Source organism: Ctenopharyngodon idella, chromosome 24 (genome assembly GCF_019924925.1).
Source record: "Ctenopharyngodon idella isolate HZGC_01 chromosome 24, HZGC01, whole genome shotgun sequence".
Lineage (NCBI taxonomy): Eukaryota > Metazoa > Chordata > Actinopteri > Cypriniformes > Xenocyprididae > Ctenopharyngodon > Ctenopharyngodon idella.
In genome coordinates, this window is record NC_067243.1 from 11,737,890 (window position 1) to 11,762,626 (window position 24,737).

A 24,737-nucleotide genomic window follows, 5' to 3' on the forward strand; every position below is an offset into this window, starting at 1 on the left:
TTAATTAAACTATTTAGAAATATATTCAAAAATCAAAAACTCATGTCCAAGACTTTTTGACAAAAAGTACCCTAGCGTCTACCCTACCTACGTGCAGGTAAACTCGTGGCAATTATAAGAGAAGTCGCAGAGAATTTTGTTTTTATTTCCATTTTATTTTATTTGAATGGTGATTGACTGTCAGAAAGCTGAAAGCAATGTACTGATTCAGAATCAGATTTAATAAGAAATATGTTTAAATCTAAGTTGTGACTTTGATAATCTGGTTTCTTTCTGATATTTTTTGTTTTGGCTAATAGAAGTTTTGATCGTCTGATAATTTAAACATTTAGTAGCCAAATCGGCTGGTGAATGAAAAAGTTAATTTCAAACCCTGTACATAATACTAAAAAACTGCAGCAAGGCATTTGAAAAAACTATAAGTCATCACTTCATCACCACAGAGCGAAATTAATTTGAACAGAAACGCATCGCTCTGTCCCCGCTGCTGCATCTGGCGAAGGACACTGTGACCTTGAGTTTGCTGAGCGTTTTGATTGACAGTAAACATAAAGCCCAGTCACACTAATCAGATCAAAACCACAGGGATCCATGGAGAATGTGGATGTGACGAGCAATCCGATTCGCCCGTCCTCGCCACCGGTATATGTGTGTGTGCGCACGCGTGAGTCTGTTTATCATTTTCTCTGCCCTGGGTGGAAATTAAAGGGAAAAAAATAACATCTGGTGTGCCACAATGTGAAGAACAACATTGTATTTTTCCCTCTTCATTATATGGGAAAGATGAGATGGCGCTCTGGGTGAAAGACAGAGTGTGTGGGAGCGGTCTCATGAGACGCAGGAGACACGTCCCTTTCACAAACAAATCACGTCCTCTTGACTCGCAAAATGAACCAATTTGTTATGCAGTTGTCAGTGTGGCAACAGGTGCGTGTTACTCGTCTATTCTTCTGGCTGTTACTGGGTGTCCAAATTCAGTGCGGGACACATAACAAGCAGGGATATTAGTGTCTGTTTTGTGGTCGGAGCACCTGTCGTTTGTAAGGAAAGATGATTTGCATATGGTTGAGGCCTTTTGAGTATTTTGAAAGTTCTTTATAAAGGAAGCTTAAACAAATTTTTTGGGATTTTTTGGAAAATGTCTTGAAGGATGTGACAAGTCATGTTATTTTTTGGACACAAAACAAAACAAAAAACAGGAATAAAAAATAAAATAAAATGTGATTAATTCTTGCCAGGCACTACTAATTAAAATTCATTTAGATATTATGGAGCCCCTGACGGGACATGGTGATGGAAAAATATGTTAGTGCTTTTGTGTTCGCTCGCAAAACTTTTGCAATCAAGGGAACACAAAGGTATTGCGAGCGAATGCAAAGTTTCTCATGAAAATGTAAAATCACCATGTCCCTTTCATGGTACAAATATTCTTACAAGAATATAAAGACATTTTTACTAAATATAGCTAGCTAAAAATCTCCTTCTCTTGAGTTAGACTAGGAAAACATCTCTCATCATAAATCTCTTTTATGGACACATTTGATGTTATTTTACTGGTATAAAATACAGTTATAAAACACACCATACAAAACATTATAGTGATATTTTTGTGAAAAACCATTTACGCTACAGTAGTGAAACACAGATGTGTACATTAAGGTGGGCATTCATTTCATCCTTGGCAGAAAAACACAAAATCGGAGCCAAACATTAAATATGTTTGGATGAAATGACAAAATGGCAATATATACATATATATATATATATGTGGTCGATTTATTATAATTATTTAATTTTAAACATATTGGAAGCAATTTTGTCCTTTATGTCAGATGAGCTCTGGAGACTCATTGAGTTATGACACTGCAGGAAGGACAAAATCATTATCGACTTCCATAGAAATACAGCAGAGACGTGCCAATAACCTTTTGATGTCACAACAGAATGAACTCATAATGTTCAGTTTTAAGGAAACAGGGCATCTTTATCTGTGTAAGCTACACCACCTCAAACTACTGTTTGTAGCAGTTCAACAGTGATGCGGGTTTCTGACTTGATGAGCTCTATTCTTGACTTCTCTGAAAGCAAAGACTTAGTGTACTTATGCAGGTCTGCTTTCAATTACTTTAAGTGGCCACTGAGAGCGAGAGCTGTGTTCATTTCTGTGCCGCTTGGCCACGGGGAGTCCATGCATCTTTGCCAGTCAGCAGGTCGGCTTTTCAGCACTCAATCATAAAAACACAACACCGCACATCTCGAAAGATCATATGACGACAGTATACGACAGTCTCATTCTCAGAATAAGAGAGAACGTGAGATAGATATAGGGGAGACTGGGGCTAGCTGTCTCTCTTTTTTCTCCATATGTGTTAAGGTTTACTTTCTGTAATTGTCTCTATGGGGGGAGGGGGGTAAAATATCTTGCTTCCACCAGACCGCCTTCTGTATTCAGCTTACGAAGAAAACGTAAACTCTCGCAGTTCAAAAAGCTTACGCTACGTCCTACGCTTTCCTTATTCAACTTACGGAAAAAGCTTAACTGACACAACGCCAGCTCCGTTTTTTGAAGTTGAATATGGAAGGCGGCCTGGCGGAAGCTAGTTATTTTACTTCATAACTTGTTACATATGGATTTTTTCTTTTACACAAACGCATCGCTTCGCTTCAGAAGGACTTTATTGACTCCCCAGAGCCGTGTGAAGTATGTTTATGATGGATGGATGTGGATGGAAGCACTTTCTTCAGCTCATACTCGTTGGTCTCACTCACTGCCATTATAAAGCTCGGATGCGTCAGGATATTTATTAATATTTCTCCGATTGTGTTCATCAGAAAGAAAAAAATTAACACCTAGGATGGCTTGAGGGTGAGCTTTTCATTTGAAAGTGAACTAAAGTTTAAGTAGTTCATATAATATTTATATTTATTTCAGCTTTAATAGTTTTAGTTAAAACATTGTTTAATGCCACTAAACTTCTGTGACAACATGCCCCAATAGTGGGCACTATATAGGGTAAATTTTCACAGTGGTAACCTGCCTTAAAGTCAACATGAATTGGCATTTACAACCCATTTTACTTCTGTAATGTAACATATTTCCGATTTAAACTATATTCAACAAGAAAAATACATGTAGAGTGGGACTTTATCAATTTAGAAATTACTGGATGTTGAAAAGTAGACATACATGCCAGAATAGAACTAAAAGAGGTCCAAAATAGCTATTTGACTATTGGTTAACATTATCTACTAGGCCTAAATGACATCAAAGAAAAACAAAAGTTGTTTCAGAGAAAAAACATGTTCCTGCATTATAATTTAAGATTATGAACACAATATTTTGTGCTCTTGTAATATGTAACATCTACCCCGGTCTCCTCTATGGAAAAAGAAAGCGCAAAATGGAAGAAGAAAGAATAAAATCTATAATTCAATTCCCTAAAGTCAATGGTGTTTTAGGGGAAGCTGAGTGTCTTGTGTGACTAATTTGCTCCAGGTTTCCAGAACACAATCACCTGCCATTTCAATTAATCCAAGATCATTTGTAATTCACTGTACGGATGGAAGACGATCAATGACTATCAGGAGGATTATGCTGCTGTGGCTGGAGACTGAACACAGGGACTCTGGGGGATAGATAAACGGACAGTTGCAGGGTTTGTGGTTGACCACCCGGCACATAGCACTTGCTTTTACATGCGCTTCCACTGTCAACCAGCAGGGGCTAACTGGACTGTGCTAAACAGCCAGACATCAACTCCTTGATCTCACCATCCTAAAAGCAGAGGAAGAAACAAAACAAGGTTGTTCTTGCTCTTTAGAATTATAATATCTGATATATTGTAGCTATAATCTAACAATAACAATACAAAACTTCAAAACTAGTAATTCCTGTCTCTCAAACAGTAGAGTATGGTGCTAGCAATGGGTTCAATTCCCAGGAAAAACAAGATCTGATTAAATATGTAGCTTTGGATAAAAGCGTCTGCCAAATGCATGAATGTAAATTCACCCAGAGCAATTACACTATATTGCCAAAAGTATTGGGACACCCCTCCAAATCACTGAATTCAGGTGTTCCAAACACTTTCATGGCCACAGGTGTATAAAAGCAAGCACCTAGGCATGCAGACTGCTTCTACAAACATTTGTGAAAGAATGGGTCGCTCTCAGGAGCTCAGTGAATTCAAGTGTGGTACCATGATAGGTTGCCACCTGTGCAATAAGTCCATTTGTGAAATTTCCTCACTACTAAATATTCCACAGTCAACTGTTAGTGGTATCATAACAAACTGGAAGAAATTGGGAACAACAGTAACTCAGCCACGAAGTGGTAGGCAACTTAAAATCACAGAGCGGGGTCAGCGCATGCTGAGGCGCACAGTGCGCAGAAGTCGCCAACTTTCTGCAGAGTCAATAGCTACAGACCTCCAAACCATGTGTGGCCTTCAGATTAGCTTAAGAACAGTGCGTAGAGAGCTTCATGGAATGGGTTTCCATGGCCGAGCAGCTGCATCCAAGCCTTACATCACCAAGTGCAATGCAAAGCGTCGGATGCAGTGGTGTAAAGCACGCCACCACTGGACTCTAGAGCAGTGGAGACGTGTTCTCTGGAGTGACGAATCACGCTTCTCTGTCTGGCAATCTGATGGATGAGTCTGGGTTTGGTGGTTGCCAGGAGAACGGTACTTGCCTGACTGCATTGTGCCAAGTGTAAAGTTTGGTGGAGGGGGGATTATGGTGTGGGGTTGTTTTTCAGGGGTTGGGCTTGGCCCCTTAGTTCCAGTGAAAGGAACTCTTAATGCTTCAGCATACCAATACATTTAGGACAATTTCATGCTCCCAACTTTGTGGGAACAGTTTGGGGATGGCCTCTTCCTGTTCCAACATGACTGCGCACCAGTGCACAAAGCAAGGTCCATAAAGACATGGATGAATGAGTTTAGTGTGGAGGAACTTGACTGGTCTGCACAGAGTCCTGACCTCAACCTTTGGGATGAATTAGAGCGGAGACTGCGAGCCAGGCCTTCTCGCCAACATCACTGCCTGACCTCACAAATGCGCTTCTTGAAGAATGGTCAAAAATTCCCATAAACACACTCCTAAACCTTGTGGAAAGCCTTCCCAGAAGAATTGAGGCTGTTATAGCTGCAAAGGGTGGGCCAACTCCATATTAAACACTATGGATTAAGAATGGGATGTCATTAAAATTCATGTGCACGTAAAGGCAGGCGTCCCAAAACTTTTGGCAATGTAGTGTATGTAAATTAAGCTGAAAAAAAAAATGAGACATTCAGAAATTACCATGGTTATGATGTCACAAATATCGTTTCATTATGTATGTCTGTTCACATTTACATATCAACACATATTTAGTAGTCAGCATCTTGGTGGAGCATTAGTAGTCATTTCATATTCAAAGAGGATAATGTCTTTATTATATTACAGTATATTATATTATATAAAATGTACAAATAATATATATGTATTTGTATGCAAAAGTCTAAGGTAATGACCACAATAGGTAATGACCTTTGACCCCTACCCATAATTCTTTATGAATGTCCTCTTTATGTCATTATGATTTTTATATATGACTCCATAAATTCAACATGGCTGATGGAAGTGTTGATGAGCCAAATACCGGTTTAATCTCTCAAAATACAACTAACAACAACAAAAATATATGATTACAACGTTTTAAAATTCATTTGTTTGGGGAAAAAAAAAAACATATTATATAAAACGTTTTCACCGTTTGACTTTTCAAACGCTTGTTTTCTGCCCTAGTTTCCTTCCACCTCCTCCAGTGTGTGTTTACCCAGCAGAAATAACTTTAGTCTTATGTTTTGCTATAGGTTTGATGGCTCAGAGCCTTAAATATCTGATTTGCGCTATTATCAACTCCAAATGCTCAGAGCCATCTCTTAGACACGGGAAGCAGCTCGACAAATCCACTATTTTGGTTTAATGATCTACAGCAGTCTCTGTTGGCTCGGCTAAATTGGTACACGTACTTCTGAAACACTAACGCGTTCTCTATTTGTCATCTCGCCAGCACGCTAGCAGAAAGAGTCTGAATTCCACTTTGGATAGTTGCTAAGTAAATATATCATGCATTCAAGTATTATGCAAATATTTACAAGGCCTGTGCCACATCTCGATGAATGTGAGTACAGAAATGTGGCAAAGACACTTTTTTCCCTCTTGTGGTACACAAACGAATCAACAGTACACAGAAACTGACCCTGCAATCTACATACACATTGTGAATGCAGACATTTGATTGCATTATTATTCTGACAGGCTCTATATGTCTGCCTGGAAGATGATTTCAAACAAACAAGATTTTCTAACAATTTGTTTATATTGTTGACTATAAACTGCAAAAAAGCAGCACAATGCTCATTATCATTACCTTGAATAACCTCTCCGAGTTACAAGTATGCCTTGGCATATTGGCTGTTTTCAGCATGTTTTGTGTTTATAATTCAAAGGTATTCTCAAATCTTGTCAGGGGTGATCAATAGACCACAAACTGTGGCTTAGACATCATTAGGAAAGCATATTTCCATTTTCTTCTATGAATATTCAACAAATACTCAACAGAAGAAATAATTTTAGGGACAAATGTTTTTAAAGGTGATATTATTTTTCTCAATCAATCGATCAATCAATCAATCAATCAATCAATCAATCAACAAAATGCATACATTAACGTTGAAAAAGAATAGTAAGATTTTTTTTTATGTTTTTGAAAGAAGTCAGACCAAGGCTGTGCTTATTTTATCGTAAGTACAGTAAAAACAGTAATATTGTGAAATATTCTTACAATTGAAAACAGTTGTGCTGCTTAATATTTTTGTGGAAATAATAATATTTTTTTCCTCCACAATCCTTTGATAGATATTTGAAGTAGAAATCTTTTGCTACCTTATGAATGTCTTTACTGTCACTTCTGATCAATTGTAAGCATCTTTGCTGAATTAAATGAGTTAATTTCTAGGTCATTTTAAATATATTTTTTTAAAAAGTCCCCCTGTAGTCAATAATTTTACCCCTTAAATTCATCTTTGATCACCAAAATGACATATTTAAATGTTTTTTCCTGTGAAAAAAAAAATTCTTCATGCCATAAAATAGCTTGAATGTAACTCCTTGCCTCATTTAATATACGCGGATAAATGAATATGCAAATTAGCCCCGCCCCCACTCGCTCATGCCAGCTCGGAGATCCACTTGGTCAACTTACTGAGGTAAACGCTGCACAATGGTATCGCTCTTTACAACATCGGATTTATGATTAGCCTTTTACTTGATTATGTTATCAAACAGCTAATAGTGTGTTGCTAATGTTACACAAACCATTTTCCCGTTCTTATAACAATCAGTATCCTTACAAAAGCTTTGAACAACTCAGAACGTCAGTGGAGAAAGGCATATAGTTCATCATAACATCGTAATATACATCATACACCCGCCATATTGTTAAATCTACACCAGCGATTGCAAAACACAGGTTTGAGACTGTCTTTTTTTCACTGCAGTTTGAAGGAGAAAATACTCAGCAATGGTGTTGACTTTTGAATTTCCACATGGTTTGTCTTAAAGCATATTAAAAACAGAACATAAACATATAAACAACATTAAAAACTTGATTTTCACCACAGGGGGTCTTTAATATGAAAGAGTGACTGGTTATAGATTCATTGTCAGTCCTAAAATGAGATTTTTTATGTAATTCAACCACAAATATTTTATTTACATAAGTCATTTCCTCATTTAGTCTGCCGTGGCTTGTTTATTGTGTATGTACAATAGCAGAGAAACCTTTTGTTAGTTTTGTAATTATATGCAATCTCTATCGGATTATCTATGTCATCCCATCGACAAATTCCAGCGCAATCAGAATCAACAATCAAAGCACTATGCAAGTGAGAGACGGGGGCCAATCTGCTCCCACCATCACCTCCTGACCAAGAACAATCCATGGGTCATTAGAATTCTCCCCTCGCCTGTTTGATAAAGGGTCTTAGCAGCTTGAATTTTAAAAGCCTAATTTTGCAGTGAAGGGGAAAAAAAACAGCTTCAGTTGGGGCTGGAGAAGACATTTTTGACACTTTTGCCCTATTCAAATAAAAAAGCAAAAGCAATGAAACAAACTGGCCAGCTCATTCATACACAACGCTGCTGTTTTGACACAAGCTCAAGATGCATTCAAATCACTATATTCACGCACAGCGGATTGTGCCATAAAGTTGATTTGACCAATTTCAGTTTCAGCAACTTCAATTTCTGTGTACTCCAACCAAACTTTGATGCCACCATCAAAACTTTATTAATACTATGCTCACAGGGAAATGCTGCTATAAAACAAAATATATTTGAATATTTGGTAACACTTTACAATAAGGTTTCATTTGTTAACATTAGTTAACATTAACTAACAATGAACAACACTTTTACAGCATTTATTAATCTTATTTAATCATAATCTCGGCATTTACTAATAATAACTATAATAATTGTATCTGTTAACACTACTTAATGCGCTGTGAACTAACATGAACATTTTTAATAACAAAGGTTATTAAATGCTGTAAAATATACTGTTCTATTGTTAGTTTGTGTTAGTTAATGCATTAACAAATGAGACCTTATTGTGAAGCATTACCGAATATTTATTTATAAATCCAAATATTAAGTTAAAAGTCTTAATATATAAATGGAAATTTGAATATATTGCTAACTCTTATTACGTAAATGTAAATTGTAATTAAAGCTTTAAGCAGCGATGAAAGGGCCCTCGCACCCAGGGCCAACGCCACCCGGTGGCCTTAGGAAAACAGTGAATAGTGGGCGACATGGATTTAAGCCTGTAAATATAGGAGAAAAAAGCAAAGTCATTTTGATGCGTCACACTTCCTGTTGCCAGCAGGTGGCGCTTTGACTACAACTGAATATTGGCAAATAGATGTCTTCAGGCCAGGACTCTTATCACACATGTGATGTTTGGGGCAGATTGGACATTGTGTGCCTGAGTGTGCCTGTTTCATGGCGAAACATCTGACTTTGTCAGGCCGCCACGGACACGCCGTTCAACGAAAACTCAAGATCTTTGTTATTTAACATCACTAAGGCCTTAAGATTAGTCTGACTAAATATGAATTTGATCTGGTTAAATCTCTATGAGGAGTTAATCACAGTATAAAACATGACATTTAAATAAATAAAGCACATAAACAGTACCTGATATTATCATTGCTATACTTTTTGTGATGTTGTTCCAGACGTCACGGAGAAATAGAAACCGTTTCTAAAATAGAATTGTTGTGGCGTCGCATCATGTCTGGTTAGGACACGGTGTTATACAACCCTCCCTAAACAAAAAGATTTATATCAGAATTGAAAAATCAAACTCTGCATTTTAGTCCAAACTGCTGAACTTTCAAGTGATTTAACTTAATTAATGTGCATTGTGATGAGGACAGATACAATTTTGGTCACTAAGTTAAACTTCAAAGTCATCTTTCTACTTTAACACAGTTTATAAGCATAAGGAGGCAGCAAGATGCTTTGTTTTAATGACATTACTGCAGAGGTGTAAAGAGTACCTAAAAACCATACTTGAGTAAAAGTACTGATACCTTGCATCGAAAATGACTCCACTACAAGTTACAAGTCACCAATTCCAATACGACTTGAGTAAAAGTCTTAAAGTATCTGATTTCAACAGTACTTAAGTATTTTACTCATGCTGAATGTATGCTCAGAGATGCACTAGTCCTGAGAGACATGCCAGTGAAAATAACAAACAATTGATTTGTAAGATGAGAAATCAAGTTTATTTTCTAAAATCAAAATAAAACTAAACACCTCAATATTGCAATAAATCAAGGTCGACACAACAACCTTTTAAACGTCTACAAACTCTCAAGTCTCAGTTGAGCTCAAGTGGCCTTAAGTAAACCAATATCCTTCAAAACGGTCTTGTCAATATAGCGAATAAATAAAACAATGTTAAGTAAATTAAATAGTCAAAGTCTAGTGTATGTGCTGGTTTGAGCCTCATCACCAGCTGCAGTCATTTTCTCTTCTAATAAATAAAACATCTGCGATCAGCAACTACCTGCTAATGCACTCACATTCACGTAAAGTAGCCTTGTTGACAGGTTTTGGGGGAGTAAAGACAAAATGCACAAGATATAGTACCTTCAGTGCCCTTAGATGGTGATATCGCTTCTTTATATCAGAAACAAACTGCTGCAGAAAAAGTTAGCTGCCATAAAAAATGTAATTTGTAACTGCATTACTCCTCACAAATGTAGTGGAGTAAAAAGTACATTTACTTGATCAAAAATGTCGTCAAGTAGAGAGTAAAAGTTGCCAATATCTTTGATACTCAGTACAACTACAAAGTAGCCAAAGAGATACTTAAGTACAGTAACTAATTACATTTACTCAAATAATTTACACCTCTGCATTACTGATATTTTAGCTCCTTAGAATGCAGAACCATGATTTAACTACACTTAAAAATGAAGTAAGTATATCTGGAGAGAGGTGTACACAACCACATGGCATGTAATTGCTTCTCAAGTCCCCTGGTAAAGCCCTGCTCCAAAATATATATATATATATAAATAAAACTACTTACAATGGATTACAGTTTCACATGAACTACTTGGTGGCAGTAAGTACGGATAAGTCAGATAATAGTACTTAAATTGTACTTACCTTTCTTGAAATACCATGTTCTTTACAGAATTATGACACTGTGACTTAAAAGATTTAAACCTGCAAACTAACTAGCAAAAGTAATGACATAATATACTATATATAATAATAATAATAATATACTAATAAATGTACTATACTAATGTATAAAAATGTAATCAGTTTAAATAAATTCATTATTTTTTTAAGATTTAATTATGTAGCCCTGACCCGTCGAGGCATGGACTCCACTAGACCCCTGAAGGTGTGCTGTGGTATCTGGCAACAAGATGTTAGCAGCAGATCCTTTAAGTCCTGTAAGTTTGCGAGGTGGGGCCTCCATGGATCGGACTTGTTTGTTCAGCACATCCCACAGATGCTTGATTGGATTTAGATCTGGGGAATTTGGAGGCCAACACCTCAAACTCGTTGTGCTCCTAAAACCATTCCTGAACCATTTTTGCTTTGTGGCAGGGTGCATTATCCTGCTGAAAGAGGCCACAGCCACCAGGGAATACCGTTTCCATGAAAGGATGTACATGGTCTGCAACAATGCTTAGGTAGGTGGTACGTGTCAAAGTAACATCCACATGGATGACAGGACCCAAGGTTTCCCAGCAGAACATTGCCCAAAACATCACACTGCCTCCGTCAGCTTGCCGTCTTCCCATAGTGCATCCTGGTGCCATGTGTTTTCCAGGCAAGCGACGCACACGCACCCAGCCATCCACGTGATGTAAAAGAAAACGTGATTCATCAGACCAGGCCACCTTCTTCCATTGCTCCGTGGTCCAGTTCTGATGCTCACATGCCCACTGTTGACACTTTTGGCGGTGGACAGGGGTCAGCATGGGCACCCTGACTGGTCTGTGGCTATGTCCCCATACACAACAAACTTCGATGCACTGTGTATTTTGAGACCTTTCTGTCAGAACCAGCATTAACTTTTTGAACAATTTGAACTATAGTAGCTTGTCTGTTGGATCAGACCACACGAGCCCTGTCACCATTTACCACTGTTCCTTCCTTAGACAACTTTTGATAGGTACTGACCACTGCAGACCGGGAACACACCACAAGAGCTGCAGTTTTGGAGATGCTCTGACCCAGTCGTCTAGCCATCACAATTTGGCCCTTGTCAAACTCGCTCAAATCCTTACGTTTGCCCATTTTTCTGCTTACAACACATCAACTTTGAGAACAAAATGTCCACTTGATGCCTAATACTGTATATCCCACCCACTAACAGGTGCCGTGATGAAGAGATAATTAGTGTTATTCGGTTCACCTGGCAGTGCTCATACATATACATATATATATATATATATATATATATATATATATATATACTTAAAGGACAAATGTCAAAAAAAAAAAAAAAAATCAACAGGCATTGTAAGACCTCAATCGCATGCATTAATTTCATGAAAATGTACCACAAATGTCCTGCCCTGAACAAAATGTCAGGCTCCTCAAAAAGCTCAGGAAAAATGACTGAGTAAAAAAAAAATGGAGTCCAAAGTTCCAGAAATAATTTCATTTGCAGATTAGAAGGGGCAAGCTGCGTGCCGCATGTCGGGCGAGGGAGTGTTCGTGTCTGCGTGACGGCAGGGGACAGCGATTCAATCAGCTCTCTCCTGGGAGACGGCCACCGCTGCACAAGGATACGCAGCTCTTGTTTACAGTGTGTGCTCTCACAAACTATTACAGACACCTCATAAGAGATCTGCCAGCAAATATCTCCTAGAAGGCATTAAAATCAACGCCACTCAAAAGCTGTTTGCAGCCCACTTTTCAAGCTCTTATCTTGCCCTCCCTTCTCTGTCTCTGCGTCTGAACGCATGCTAGTAAAAGATGTGCAGAGGTAGTTTCATTTTACAACACATCCTGCTATCAAGCCTGTTCATGCGGGGACTGTAACACAGGGAACAGCAGCTTGGAATTTTAAGTATGCTTATAATGATTCTTTTGGAGGGTCTGTCCAATTGTGCATTAATAATTAAACGTGCAACTAAACAACTAAGCAATATGAAGTTCTGGCAAACTTTCAGAGGTACAAAACAATTAGCGGAGCTTCCCTGCGGTCGATCGGTTCAGTGATTTTGGTGGAATATTTAGAAATGAATTCTTAAGATGCCATTTCATGCATAAATGAAAGGACTAAAAAGTAGATTTTAGCACATACAATTGCTGCAAAAAAATTGCAAAAATGCAATGAAAAATTAACAACCCCTCATATGCAAAATTATGTAAGAAATTTCCACTACATCCACTACATATGCAATATATTCATATAAATTATTACATATAAAATTATTATATATATAAAAACAAAATATGGTATATATAATATGTAATTAATTTTTATATATAAAAAGACTTAAAGGGTTAGTTCACCCAAAAATGAAATTTCTGTCATTAATTACTCACCCTCATGCCGTTCCACACCTGTAAGACCTTCGTTCATCTTCAGAACACAAATTAAGATATTTTTGATAAAATCCAATGGCTCTGTGAGGCCTCCATTCCCAGCAAGATAACAAAAAGATTCGTAAAGCTTCGAAGCTTCATGAAGCAGTGTTTTGAAATCGCCCATCACTAGATATTGTTGAATAAAGTCGTTATTTTATTTTTTGGCGCACAAAAAGTACCCTTGTCGGCTTCATAACATTAAGGTTGAACCACTGTAGTCACATGGACTGTTTTAAATATGTCTTTAGTAGCTTTCTGGGCATCTGAAAGTGTTAATTATCTTGCTGGCAATGCAGGACTCACTGAGCCATCGGATTTCATCAAAAATATCTTAATTTGTGTTCTGAAGATGAACGAAGGTCTTACAGGTGTGGAACGACATGAGGGTCAGTAATTAATGACAAATTGAATAAATATACAAAATATGAATTAACATAATTTTTAAGTAAAATATATTTTGCATTTTTTTATATTTTATATACATATATATATATATATATATATAAATTAATTATATATATATATATATATATATATATATATATAATAAAACTAAATGCGTTAAATAGCAGGCTTGATAATAAATATTTACAGAAAAAAATGGGAAATAAAACAAAACACACAAATTTTAAATAAAAATTACATAAAAAAATAAAATAAAAAAATAACATGTTGAACCAAAATTCCATAGCAAATACAAGACATTTTCATCTCATTTTACGAAGATTTGGGGTATTTATACAAAAATGTTCTTTTTCTGAACCTATGACCAAAAAATATTAATTGAATATGACCAAAAAATGTGAAAACTGGCCTAATAAGGTAAATACCATTTAATATTTAAACTCATAAACCTGTCTTCCCTCAGAAAAATAACTAAATAATGAAGACTGCCTTGGAAAGCAGCATGACACATGCCTATTTCTCTCTAAAGACTTCTTAAATGGTCTAAATAAATTGAAATGAAGCGAGCTAACTGGCAGGTTCAACCTTCCTCAATTTCCTGAAGGGCGACCATCATTTCAGAGTGGATTAACAAGTTAATGTAGTTTGTGGTAACTTTTGATGGAATAAGTTTCACAAGTCGGCTCAATTTTCATTGTTGGAATAGCTGGAGGTGCTGGGTGAATCTGAGGACAATTGCAAATGGATAAAACGGGCCAATTGGCATGTAAATTCAGCTAGAATTATTGAGGAAATATTAAAAATTATAATAATCAATTGCTGTTGTTATTATTAGAGCCCCGTCTGTTTGTTTGTTTACACTTTTAAACATCCCTTTTTGTCTCACAATTGAATGCGATTCACGGTTGACTAAGCTTTCAACTTCGAGGCTTTGGCGAAGCGCTCTGATGTGGGGGAAGAAAGAAATCGAGCTCGGGAAGAATTACAGTGCGAGCCAGAACATACTGTGGGGACTCATTTCCAAACTGCGTAATGAAAGAACTGAACAAATGTGTCAAGCTGTAATGTAAGATGTCATGAAAGGTGTGGAGACATTCAAAGCCGTTTTTATGAGAGCTTGTTATCTTCTGAGGGGTCTGGCATCAAAACGGCTTCTTGGACGTCTTTAGTTCATTAGATAAGAAAAGACTTGCTGTTAAGTGACGTCATCAGGAAGCGTTTCTAAAGAGACTAAAATTGGGGTCAGACATAAAAATTAAACCTTTTAATTTCGACGCTCAGCCTTTGATAGAAGTCATGAAAAAAAGTCATGCTTTATTATTTGATAGGCAATTCTGTTGTTTTTTTTTTTTTTTACTATGAAAGCAAAAAAATCTGAATATTTGACACAAAAGATATAATAGACTTGAATATGAAGTAAGCCAGAGTGTTCAGGGTTTCATTTCTAGCAGGTATTGAGCATTCTGTCGGGCTACTTTTCATTCAGAAGTGCATAACCAAAAGTGTTGGGCAGGAAAATAGCATCTATCTGAATGTGAATTGCTTCCCTCACAGAGGAGTCACAAACAAAAAGGGCTTCCTGTCAGCTCTGAAGCGCTCGCTTCTCTTTTGTGTCTGGGGCTTGAGGTGAATTAACCATACACATGACTTTGTCTGGGATGATTTTGGATGCGTGGCGTCAGTAGAGCCGGCTGTCTTGGACTGACTCGCAAAAAGCACAAAAAGCATGACTCGAGCTGTGAAGCTGGCGGTCACTGCTTTTGAGTGGAAAGTGATATCCATCTGTTGTCATCTGCTGTGTTGGCTGTCAAAAGAAACTGATCAAATCACTACAGACCTTAAAGCAGAAAAGACATCCTTAATATATACGGTCTCTCTCTCTCTCTCTCACACACACACACACACACACACACCAAACTCTAACCCTTAAATACATCAGACTTTTTCATTATTTAGTGTCTTTATTAACCGATTTATTTCCTTTCAAAGAAAAAGGATCAATACTTTTCCGTTGATAATTATTTTCATGTTATTGCCTGTAATTGATAAATGGCTGACATTAAAATGTTATACCATTTTGTCTAAATAAATGCTACAAGTGAATTTAGCCATCACAATAATAATGTACAGTATGAAAAAAATGTGATCTGCGAAAGATTTATAAAATAAAAATAAATATATAAAATGATGAATATAAAAATAAACATTCATCCATCCATTTAACAAGCCGCTTGTCCTATGTTGGGTCATGGGCATGGTACAGCTAAAATAAACATAAAAATCATAAATATAAAAACAATAAATATAAAAGAATGCATAAAAATAAATATACAAATAAACATAAAATAAATATTTAAAGGGATAGCTCACCCAAAAATGAAAATTATCCCATGATTTATGAACACAATCGGAGGTATATTTAAAAATATCCTTGCTCCTCCAAATTTACATTGGTTGTGAAAGGGGGGCCACATTTTGAAGCCGCCCCCCCCCCCCAAAAAATGCATCCATCCATAATAAAAGTAATCCATATGACTCCAGAGGGTTAATAAAGGCCTTCTGAAGCAAAGTGATGGGTTTTTGTAAGAAAAATATCCATATTTATTACTTTATATATTCAAATAACTAGCTTCTGGCGGATGACCGTACGCATACTGCGCAAGTCGACTTGCGCCACAAGAGTAACCCTTGACGTAACGTATGACGCAGAATGTAGGAGTATCGTAAGCTTAGATGCCTCTCGCGGTTCAGACAAATAGGGCTTTGCAACAAAATCAAGCTCCTTTTCTCTTATATTGAAATCCTTTGACATTTTTTTTTCAGAGTTCAGAGTTCACTCTTTCACCGTAAATCGATGCGTATGGCCGTCTGTCGGAAGCTAGTTATTTTAGTTTTTAAAGTTTTAAATATGGATATTTTTCTTACAAAAACGCATCGCTTCGCTTCAGAAGGCCTTCATTAACCCCCTGGAGCCGTATGGATTACTTTTATTATGGATGGATGCCCTTTTTTGGCTTCAAAATGTGCCCCCCCCCCCCCCCCATTCACAACTATTATAAACCTTGTAGCAAGGATATTTTTAAATATATCTCCGATTGTGTTTGTCTGAAAGAAGATAGTCATGTACATCTAGGATGGCTTGAGGGTGAGTAAATCATGGGATAATTTTCATTTTTGTGGGAACTAACCCTTTAAAATCGGATGCTATATATCAAATATTGACCATTACTGAACAAAAATGCTAACTAATATAAATTGTATAAATCGTGCAACCCAAATTTTTACATGATTTGTCAAATGTTGCAGTTATTTCAGTCAAAGACTTTATTTGTTTGTCTATGAAAGCAAAAAAAATGATGAGCTACGTCTTACATCCACCTAAGAAGAGCTTAGCTGAACCAGACAAGGCTCATAAGCAGAATTCTGCAGTTGCGCATAACTGAGTTACGCAATACTCTCGGGTAGCACCAGTCAAGTTTACAGTTTTCTCTTCAGTAAAGGGAAGAAGAAGAGCGGAACAATAGGAACGGCGTGAAATCCTGGAGAAAAGAGGGAGGTGGGATAATCTCCTCAGAACACTGAGCGGTCTGTGTGGACAAGATGTAACAATTCAAAACGCACACAAAAGGGATTTAATTGAACTTCGTAGAAATCAATAGCTTAGCTTTGGTCCATTTCATTCCATGACAGAAATCAAGACTCTAAGTGAATTTTAACTTAAGGATGCTGGGGAATGGAAAATAGAGAGAGAGGGAGAGAAAGAGTGTGTGTGGACAAGAAAGAAGCTGGAGACGAAAGGAAAACAGAGAAAGTGGCAGTGCTCCCAGGAAACCCCTTTAGTGGCAAATTGAAAACTTGAAAGGGAGCTGATGCACTTTAAATGAGTCTCTGTCCACGTCCCACAGCTCGAGATCATGTTTAAAAAGCCAAAGTAAAATGGCTGCCTCACTTGGCAACAGCATCTCTGGAATATGACTCTTAAAGGTCACTAACAAGGTCACTTTGGCAATAATCTCATATCATATCACGTGGTATAGAGCTTAGAAGGCACAGACATTCCTCATTCTGTTTTAACATTACTAAGCAAAATCGAACCGAAAGTCATTATGTCATTGTTCTATTTGCATACTCATTGCAACTGGTTGTCTTTTTTGCATTAATTTACATACTGAATTCGCACATAATTAACTATCTACACAAGCTGCAGACAGAAAACTAGACGAGAAAGTCATGAAAGCAACAAAATGCATCTGATGAGGCATTTCATTTACCCAGAACCAAATCGTAACATCTAATTTACCTAAAACTTCAACATTTGCTCCCTTGCAATCTGATATTTCCTTCAGGACATGCTAATCTAGTTCTTTATCTTCTCACACTTTTCTCAAATTAATTCCGCTTCAAACCACCTAATATACTCCATCTACACATTGTTTTGTAGATAATTTCAGCCTTTCATTTATGCATGTTTAGTTTTCACAATTTTTTTAATAATTTAATATAAAACTGTTTAATTTCACATTGATTTACACTGATGCTCTATTGATAGCCATTTAAAAGTTGCCATGTAAAAAAAAAAAAAACTAATCAAATAATAACATAAAAGCAAATAAATACAAATCTTTGCAAGCAACAAATACAGTAAAACAATCGCAAGTGCCTTTGTGATGACTGGAAAACATAGCGGATAGCTTTCTCCTTGGTATTATAGACCTCCTTAAGTTTTTTTATCAGACAAAAGTGAACCATAATTGGAGAACCTCCATCAATTTCTCTCTCCCTCTATAATGTTCCAAATGCTAATTTGAATAAAAACGTTAATGCTATTCCTTTGCTGCTGTGGGCTTGCACTGGTATTCCTTTAGGAAATGCACATCTAGCTCTTATTTTCATTCTCCTCCACCGAAGCAGAATCGTTATCATAATATAGTTACAGACAATTATAGTTATCAAATATAAATCCCACAAGGCCAGCTGAATGTGCATATACTAACAAAAAAAGTGTCTGTTAGTATGCTAATTTCAAATAATAAAATGCAGCTAAGTAATTTGTGTATAGCAAAATAAAACGATTTATCTTTCAAATTAATATTCGTATGTTTAAAAGGGAGTAGACAATGATTCCCATATCCTTCGTTTTTAACATTTTGTTTAAGGCCATGTGTCTAATTAGACTCTGTGGTATTCGCAATTTTGAATCATCTGAATTTGATTTAGAACAACTTTTTATTGTGGTCTATTTTGACAAGTTTTGAATCCTGAGATGTGTCTGAGGTCAAAATATCTTCATTTAAAACTCACTTATTGGATTTGTGGTCGAGCAGCCTGTCGTCCAGGTCCAGCAGGGCAGGCGCGTGCTGGATCAGACGGCTGTTATAATGGATGGAGTTCCTCCTGAGGGTGAGAAGACTCTGGCTGAACTTCATTCCCATCTCCTCCAGCTCCCGCGTCCCTGTCTGCAAGCCCTGCGAGGTGAAAACATTTGAGATTTATGATTGACAGACTGATTGATGGGGGCTGTCAAGCAACATTTACAGACTTGTCTCTTAATTCTAGAGCCGTTTCGCAAGTGACCCTTCTGCGTTTGCTCCGTGAACATTTAAGGAATTTAAAATACATGAATGTCACTGAATTAAAGTACAAAATAACAGTAAAATACAAGTCAATCAAAACAAGCTTGTTAGATTCAAAACACAAAACAAATATAGACAACAAAAGCATTTCAAAACAAAAAAAAACAAAAAACTAAACATAACAAAACAAAACAAAAAAGACAACAAAAACAACATTTCAAAACAAAAAACAAAACTAAACATAACAAATCAAACAAAAAAGACAACAAAATCAACATTTCAAAACAAAAAACACAAAACACAAAAACTAAACATAACAAAACAAAAAACAAAAAAGTCAACTAAATCAACATTTCAAAACAAAAAACTAAACATAAAAAAACAAACAAAAAACAAAAAAGACAAAATCAACATTTCAAAACAAAAAACTAAACAAAAAACAAAAAAGACAACAAAATCATATTTCAAAACAACAAACAAAAAAAACTAAACAACAAAACAAACAAAAACAAAAAAGACAACAAAATCAAATTTCAAAACAACAAACAAAAAACTAAACAACAAAACTAACAAAAACAAAAAAGACAACAAAATCAGCATTTCAAAACAAAAATAAACAAAAACAAACAAAAAAAGACAAAATCAACATTTCAAAACAAAACAAAAAACACAAAAACCTAAACATAAAACAAAAAACAAACAAAAAAAACAAAATCAATATTTCGAAACAACAACAAAAAAAACAAAACAAGCAACAACAAAACAAAATACAGAACAAAATCAACACTTTAGATGGTAAAACTAAAGGTTCATGGAGAAAAAAAAAAACATTATTATTAGCATTATTTTTTTGCAGATGCTACTTGGTTGGATATTTTTTAATCTAGTAACATTAAGTGAGACTTGAGTGTCCAGATATCTTGTGTGGCCTCTGTATTTGCAGCCTTTTTGTAGCACTTTTGCTAAAATTTTGCTGAAAGTAGCATTAAGTCAGGTCCCAAAATGATTCTGCATTGACACCACAATGTTATTACACAACTTCCCGCTGTGCACAAACTCTCCTCTCATATAATGCATTGTTCCAGAAATAACCGTTAATGGAAATCCAGACACTAACAATATTTTCTGCCACTAGTAAACAAACACCGCACAGGCATTGAAACTTTCACGCTTTTCTAGGCACACAAACCCCTGCAATAACCCAAAGTCCTGACCCAGTGGTTCAATGAGCTGTGGATTACTGCAGGTTAACAAAATCAATAAATCTGCAGTGACTCCATGTTTCTTCAGCGCTCCACTCACTGGTGAAACCAAAGCAAGCAAGCTTGTGGAGCTTTTATCTGCTCATCTATGTTTTATAGGACATACATATATGCATATAAGATACATACATACATATATATATATATATATATATATATATATATATATACACACACACACACACACACATGTATATTTTAACCTAAACTCTTAAGATAATAAAAAGAAATCCAATGAAGACATAATGCATCAACTATGTGCAGTCAGTCATAAGACGACCAGTCAAACAACATGAAAACAGTCATGATTACAATTTTTTTTTCTATATCATATTGATTCTTGTCCAAATAAAGTTTTTAACCTTGTCTGTTTCAACATTCAGTTTTCTGTCAGATTACGGCTTTCATAACAACATAATGATTACAGATTATTTCGGCAAGAAGCAGCTGCACCTGCTCGCTCAAGCATGTTATTAGCGTGTGAACGCTGCACGCTTCCCCTGAGAAAGTGCGTCAGCAAATCCCCAGGAGCCTTTTGTTCACTGCAACCTCGGCCTGGTGAGATTGATCCCCGTTTGGCTGCAACATTAGAGATGATTCATTATGAGCAATCGCCGCAACCTCGCAGGGACACAGTGCATCACCGCCACTCAAGCCATGTAGAAATCAAGCGAGAAAAAGGTGCCACAATTTTTTAGATGAGCCACAATTATTTAGTCTATATCTTTCACCCAATGTGAAACCTTCATCCAGCGCTGGGTAGACTACTTACAAATTGCAGTCCGTTACTGAAGGCAAATTACATAATGAAAATTGTAATCTATTACATTACACATTTTAGGTAATGTAATCACACTACTTTCTGATTACTTTTAGATTACTTTTGACCTAACTTGTTTATCACATTGATATGAATAGGATAATCTTGTACCATATTAATATAAAAATACAAAGAGAAAGAATTTCATTTTGTTATAAATTAATATGTCAGGATATCCCATTATCAATAAAAAAAAAAGAAACTGTAGTCTGATTATGAGTATTGTAAAACGTAATGTAATCTAATTACAAGTATTTAATTTTTGGAATCTAATTACGTAATCTAGATTAAATATAATCAGTTACTACCCAGCACTCCCTTCTTTCTCTCGCTGTAGATAAGTGAGTCTTGGTTATGAACTCAGCATGCCAGATGAGTCAGAAGCGAGCTAGCGTCGGCGCTAATACCTTAAGAGTCTCGCCACACTCTGGGGAAGCGGCCAAATTAATAGGAAGCCGTGTAAGGAAGAGAATGATGGGTGAGCAACACCAGGCACACCCACCTACACCTGACCTTTACTTGATCGAGAGGCACAGCGTACAAAAACACACACACGTCCACACCGTAGACACAAACTCACTCTGTCAAGACGGGCCCAAACATAAACAGACGTTTACCCGCAGCCTCCCTCTAACCGGCCAATGAGACGCTGAGGTGCCGAAAGCAAGGGAGAACTGCTCAGTATGAGTGCGGCAGTGTGTTCTGGGTATCGCTCTTCAATTATTTAGAGGCAAACCGGGGGGTTACATGTGTAGAATGCATAGATCCCGGGCTGTTTGCTTGGAGTCGAAAATCGATTCTCACCATGTTTGCATTGAGAAGGCCACACTGATCATTTCAACTGACGCACAGCCCTTTTAACTTCCGCTTGGATGCAATCGCTCATGTCAAAACACTCGCGCTTTTGTGTTTGGAGAAGAAGCTGAACACATCTACATCCAACTACATTAAGAATTAGGGCTGGACGATATGAACTCAAATCAAAATCTCGATTAATTGAACATTTTACCTCGATTACGATTAATGAACGATTATTTTCATTTTGTTTTTTTGGCCTTCATAGTTCACTGACAAGGTTTGTACTGTAAATATGCTCGACTATTAAAGTAGGGATATTTTTTCCTAATGAAAGAGTGCTCCGACATAACAGCTCACTTTCAGCAGTTATTTTATCTATGGTACCTAACATTTCTTACAGATTTCTGCTCGCTGTGAATCAGATACAGATAAATTAGCACAGTGCCAGTACATTTATTTGAATGCATTAATGAGAGAGCGACTGCGTGTGAATTAGTCATACCGTCTCTGTATTAATTGTGAAGTTGTGGGTTGTAAGTAGTTACTTCAAAAATAGAAAAATATATGCTATAACTTTTGAGTTTCTAAGCTACTTTAGTGATAAATCACAGGACAGCGTTGACAACGAGTTTTTGCGTTCCTCTCTGTGCGTGCGATCTTGATGTGATGTGCAGCTACTGTCTGTATGAGTGTTTGTGTGCCACAATGCATTAGCGCAGTAGCTCAATATAATGATACACATCCGATGGTCTAAAATCACTTTAATGTCCAAACTGGCAAGCTTTAGTGAAGACTAAAGTGAAAGTGATCTCACTTCGGGGCTCTGTGTGTGTTAACTCGGCGTTTGAGTTCGCCTCTATGTTGCTTCCATGCTGCTGACTGGATGGGGTGGAGTCACGTGACTTCACACGCAGTAGTATGTTTTTAAGGGGAAAATTATCAACAGGATTAAAAAACCGAAATAACCGACATGGGAAAATTACATCGGTTAGAGGTTCTAAATTTCAGTTTCGATTACTTTTTGATTAATCGTCCAGCCCTATTAGGAATTAACTTTGTTTTGGTATTATGTAGTGAAATAACCATAAATGGTGTCGTTTTTTTAAACGCTGATAAATAAAATGTTCCACATGGAAAATGTTATGAAAGTTATGAACAGTATAGAGATATTGCACTCACAAAGAGTAATTTCTTCAAGTAATTTCTGGAAAATTTAATTTTAGAAATTTTCAGACATTTTCAGGTTTTTTAGGACTCTGGGACCTACGCATAAAATAAAATACAATAAAATCTGTATTTTTGCCTTTTTTTCCAGGAAAAATATCTACACATCCTTAATACAAGATTATAATATAATATAATATAATATAATATAATATAATATAATATGTATACAATTCATTACATGTCATTGCACATTATCTAGTCAGATTTCCCTTTCAGAGAGAGAAGAGAATCTTCTTCCACAAATTATTTTTGAATAACCACACAATAGACAATTTGAATAACAATACAACAGACATACATTTGAAGGTAACTGCAATTTGTTACTGACACAGTCACACAGAAATTTATGTTGAGTATTTGTTGTTGGCCAAGTATTCGCGTCTGCGTACTTGCATAATGTGTTTCTGGCCTAATGGACATCTTGGTGATGTATATGTTGTGTTTACCGAATAAAAAGATTTCCAGGCATCAGAGCTGATTAACTGATCAAAGAATGTAAATAATTTGAAGTTTTCAACCAGTTAACAAGCGTTGATTTAACACTCGCTGAGTGTTACAAAACGAAACAAAAATATGACTCACGTAATACATGAGTCCCAAACATTGACAAATACACACACTTTGCATGCTTTGTTTGCATATTAGCCAATCTAAATCACTTTGAGCCTAGACTCTTCTATTTTTATGTGACAGAGAGAGAGGGAAAAAATAAAAAGTCGCTCGTTCACTTATGCAGCAAAGCGTTTCGGTCGGCAGGGGCAAATTCCTTGTTTATTGGAGTGACAGTTTTTCCCTTTGATAAGGCCAGAGTTGAGTAGAGCCAAGCAGGCAGCAGGAAGACTGCCAAAACCGCACACAGGCATAGCAGCTATCATGCCCTTTCAGAGGGCCCAAGCCATTAGAGAGGTAAATTACCCCTCCTGATCGCTCTTATTAACTCTAAGCTAATCTCAGCGGCATACGGCTTGATCACCATGGCACTGTGCCACTGAATAGACCAGTATCAATCGTAGGAAACGGCCCTGTGGCAGCAGGAGCATTATAGTCGAATGGCTGAAAGCGCATTCATAGGGATGTGAAAACTACATATTTTGTATAATATAGCATATAAAATATATAAAATATACAATACTGTATTTACCATATGTACACAAAAAATAAGAGCTCAAAACTGTACAAACAAATCAAAATTACTACGGTAAAGGCCCGATGATAACTATAAAGATAACCAACTATATTACCTATAACTATATTAGCCACAGCAACAATAATATTATCTTTATTATAAGCACTGCACTTATGTCGTCTGCCGCTTTAAGTGCTCAAGTCCTTTAAAGGATGGCTTCTGATTGGCTGTCAATGTTTTTATCGTTCATCAGCTGGAAAATCATTAAGAAAGTGGGTCCAACAATATTGTTTCTCTGTGTCGTTATGATTATAGTTATGAACTGGACTTCTCTACTC

General features: G+C 36.5%; 1 protein-coding gene across 7 annotated transcripts in view; it reads right to left on the reverse strand.

Annotated features, from left to right (window-relative positions):
• LOC127507115 (cytosolic carboxypeptidase 4) overlaps positions 1-24,737 on the reverse strand; it is a 232,046-nt gene that overhangs the window by 1,611 nt on the left and 205,698 nt on the right. For all 7 annotated transcript variants that reach the window (XM_051884020.1, XM_051884017.1, XM_051884019.1 and 4 more), the window contains one exon: positions 18,895-19,058. In XM_051884020.1, the coding sequence (XP_051739980.1) occupies positions 18,895-19,058 (164 nt within the window). The remainder of the gene's footprint in view (positions 1-18,894; positions 19,059-24,737) is intronic.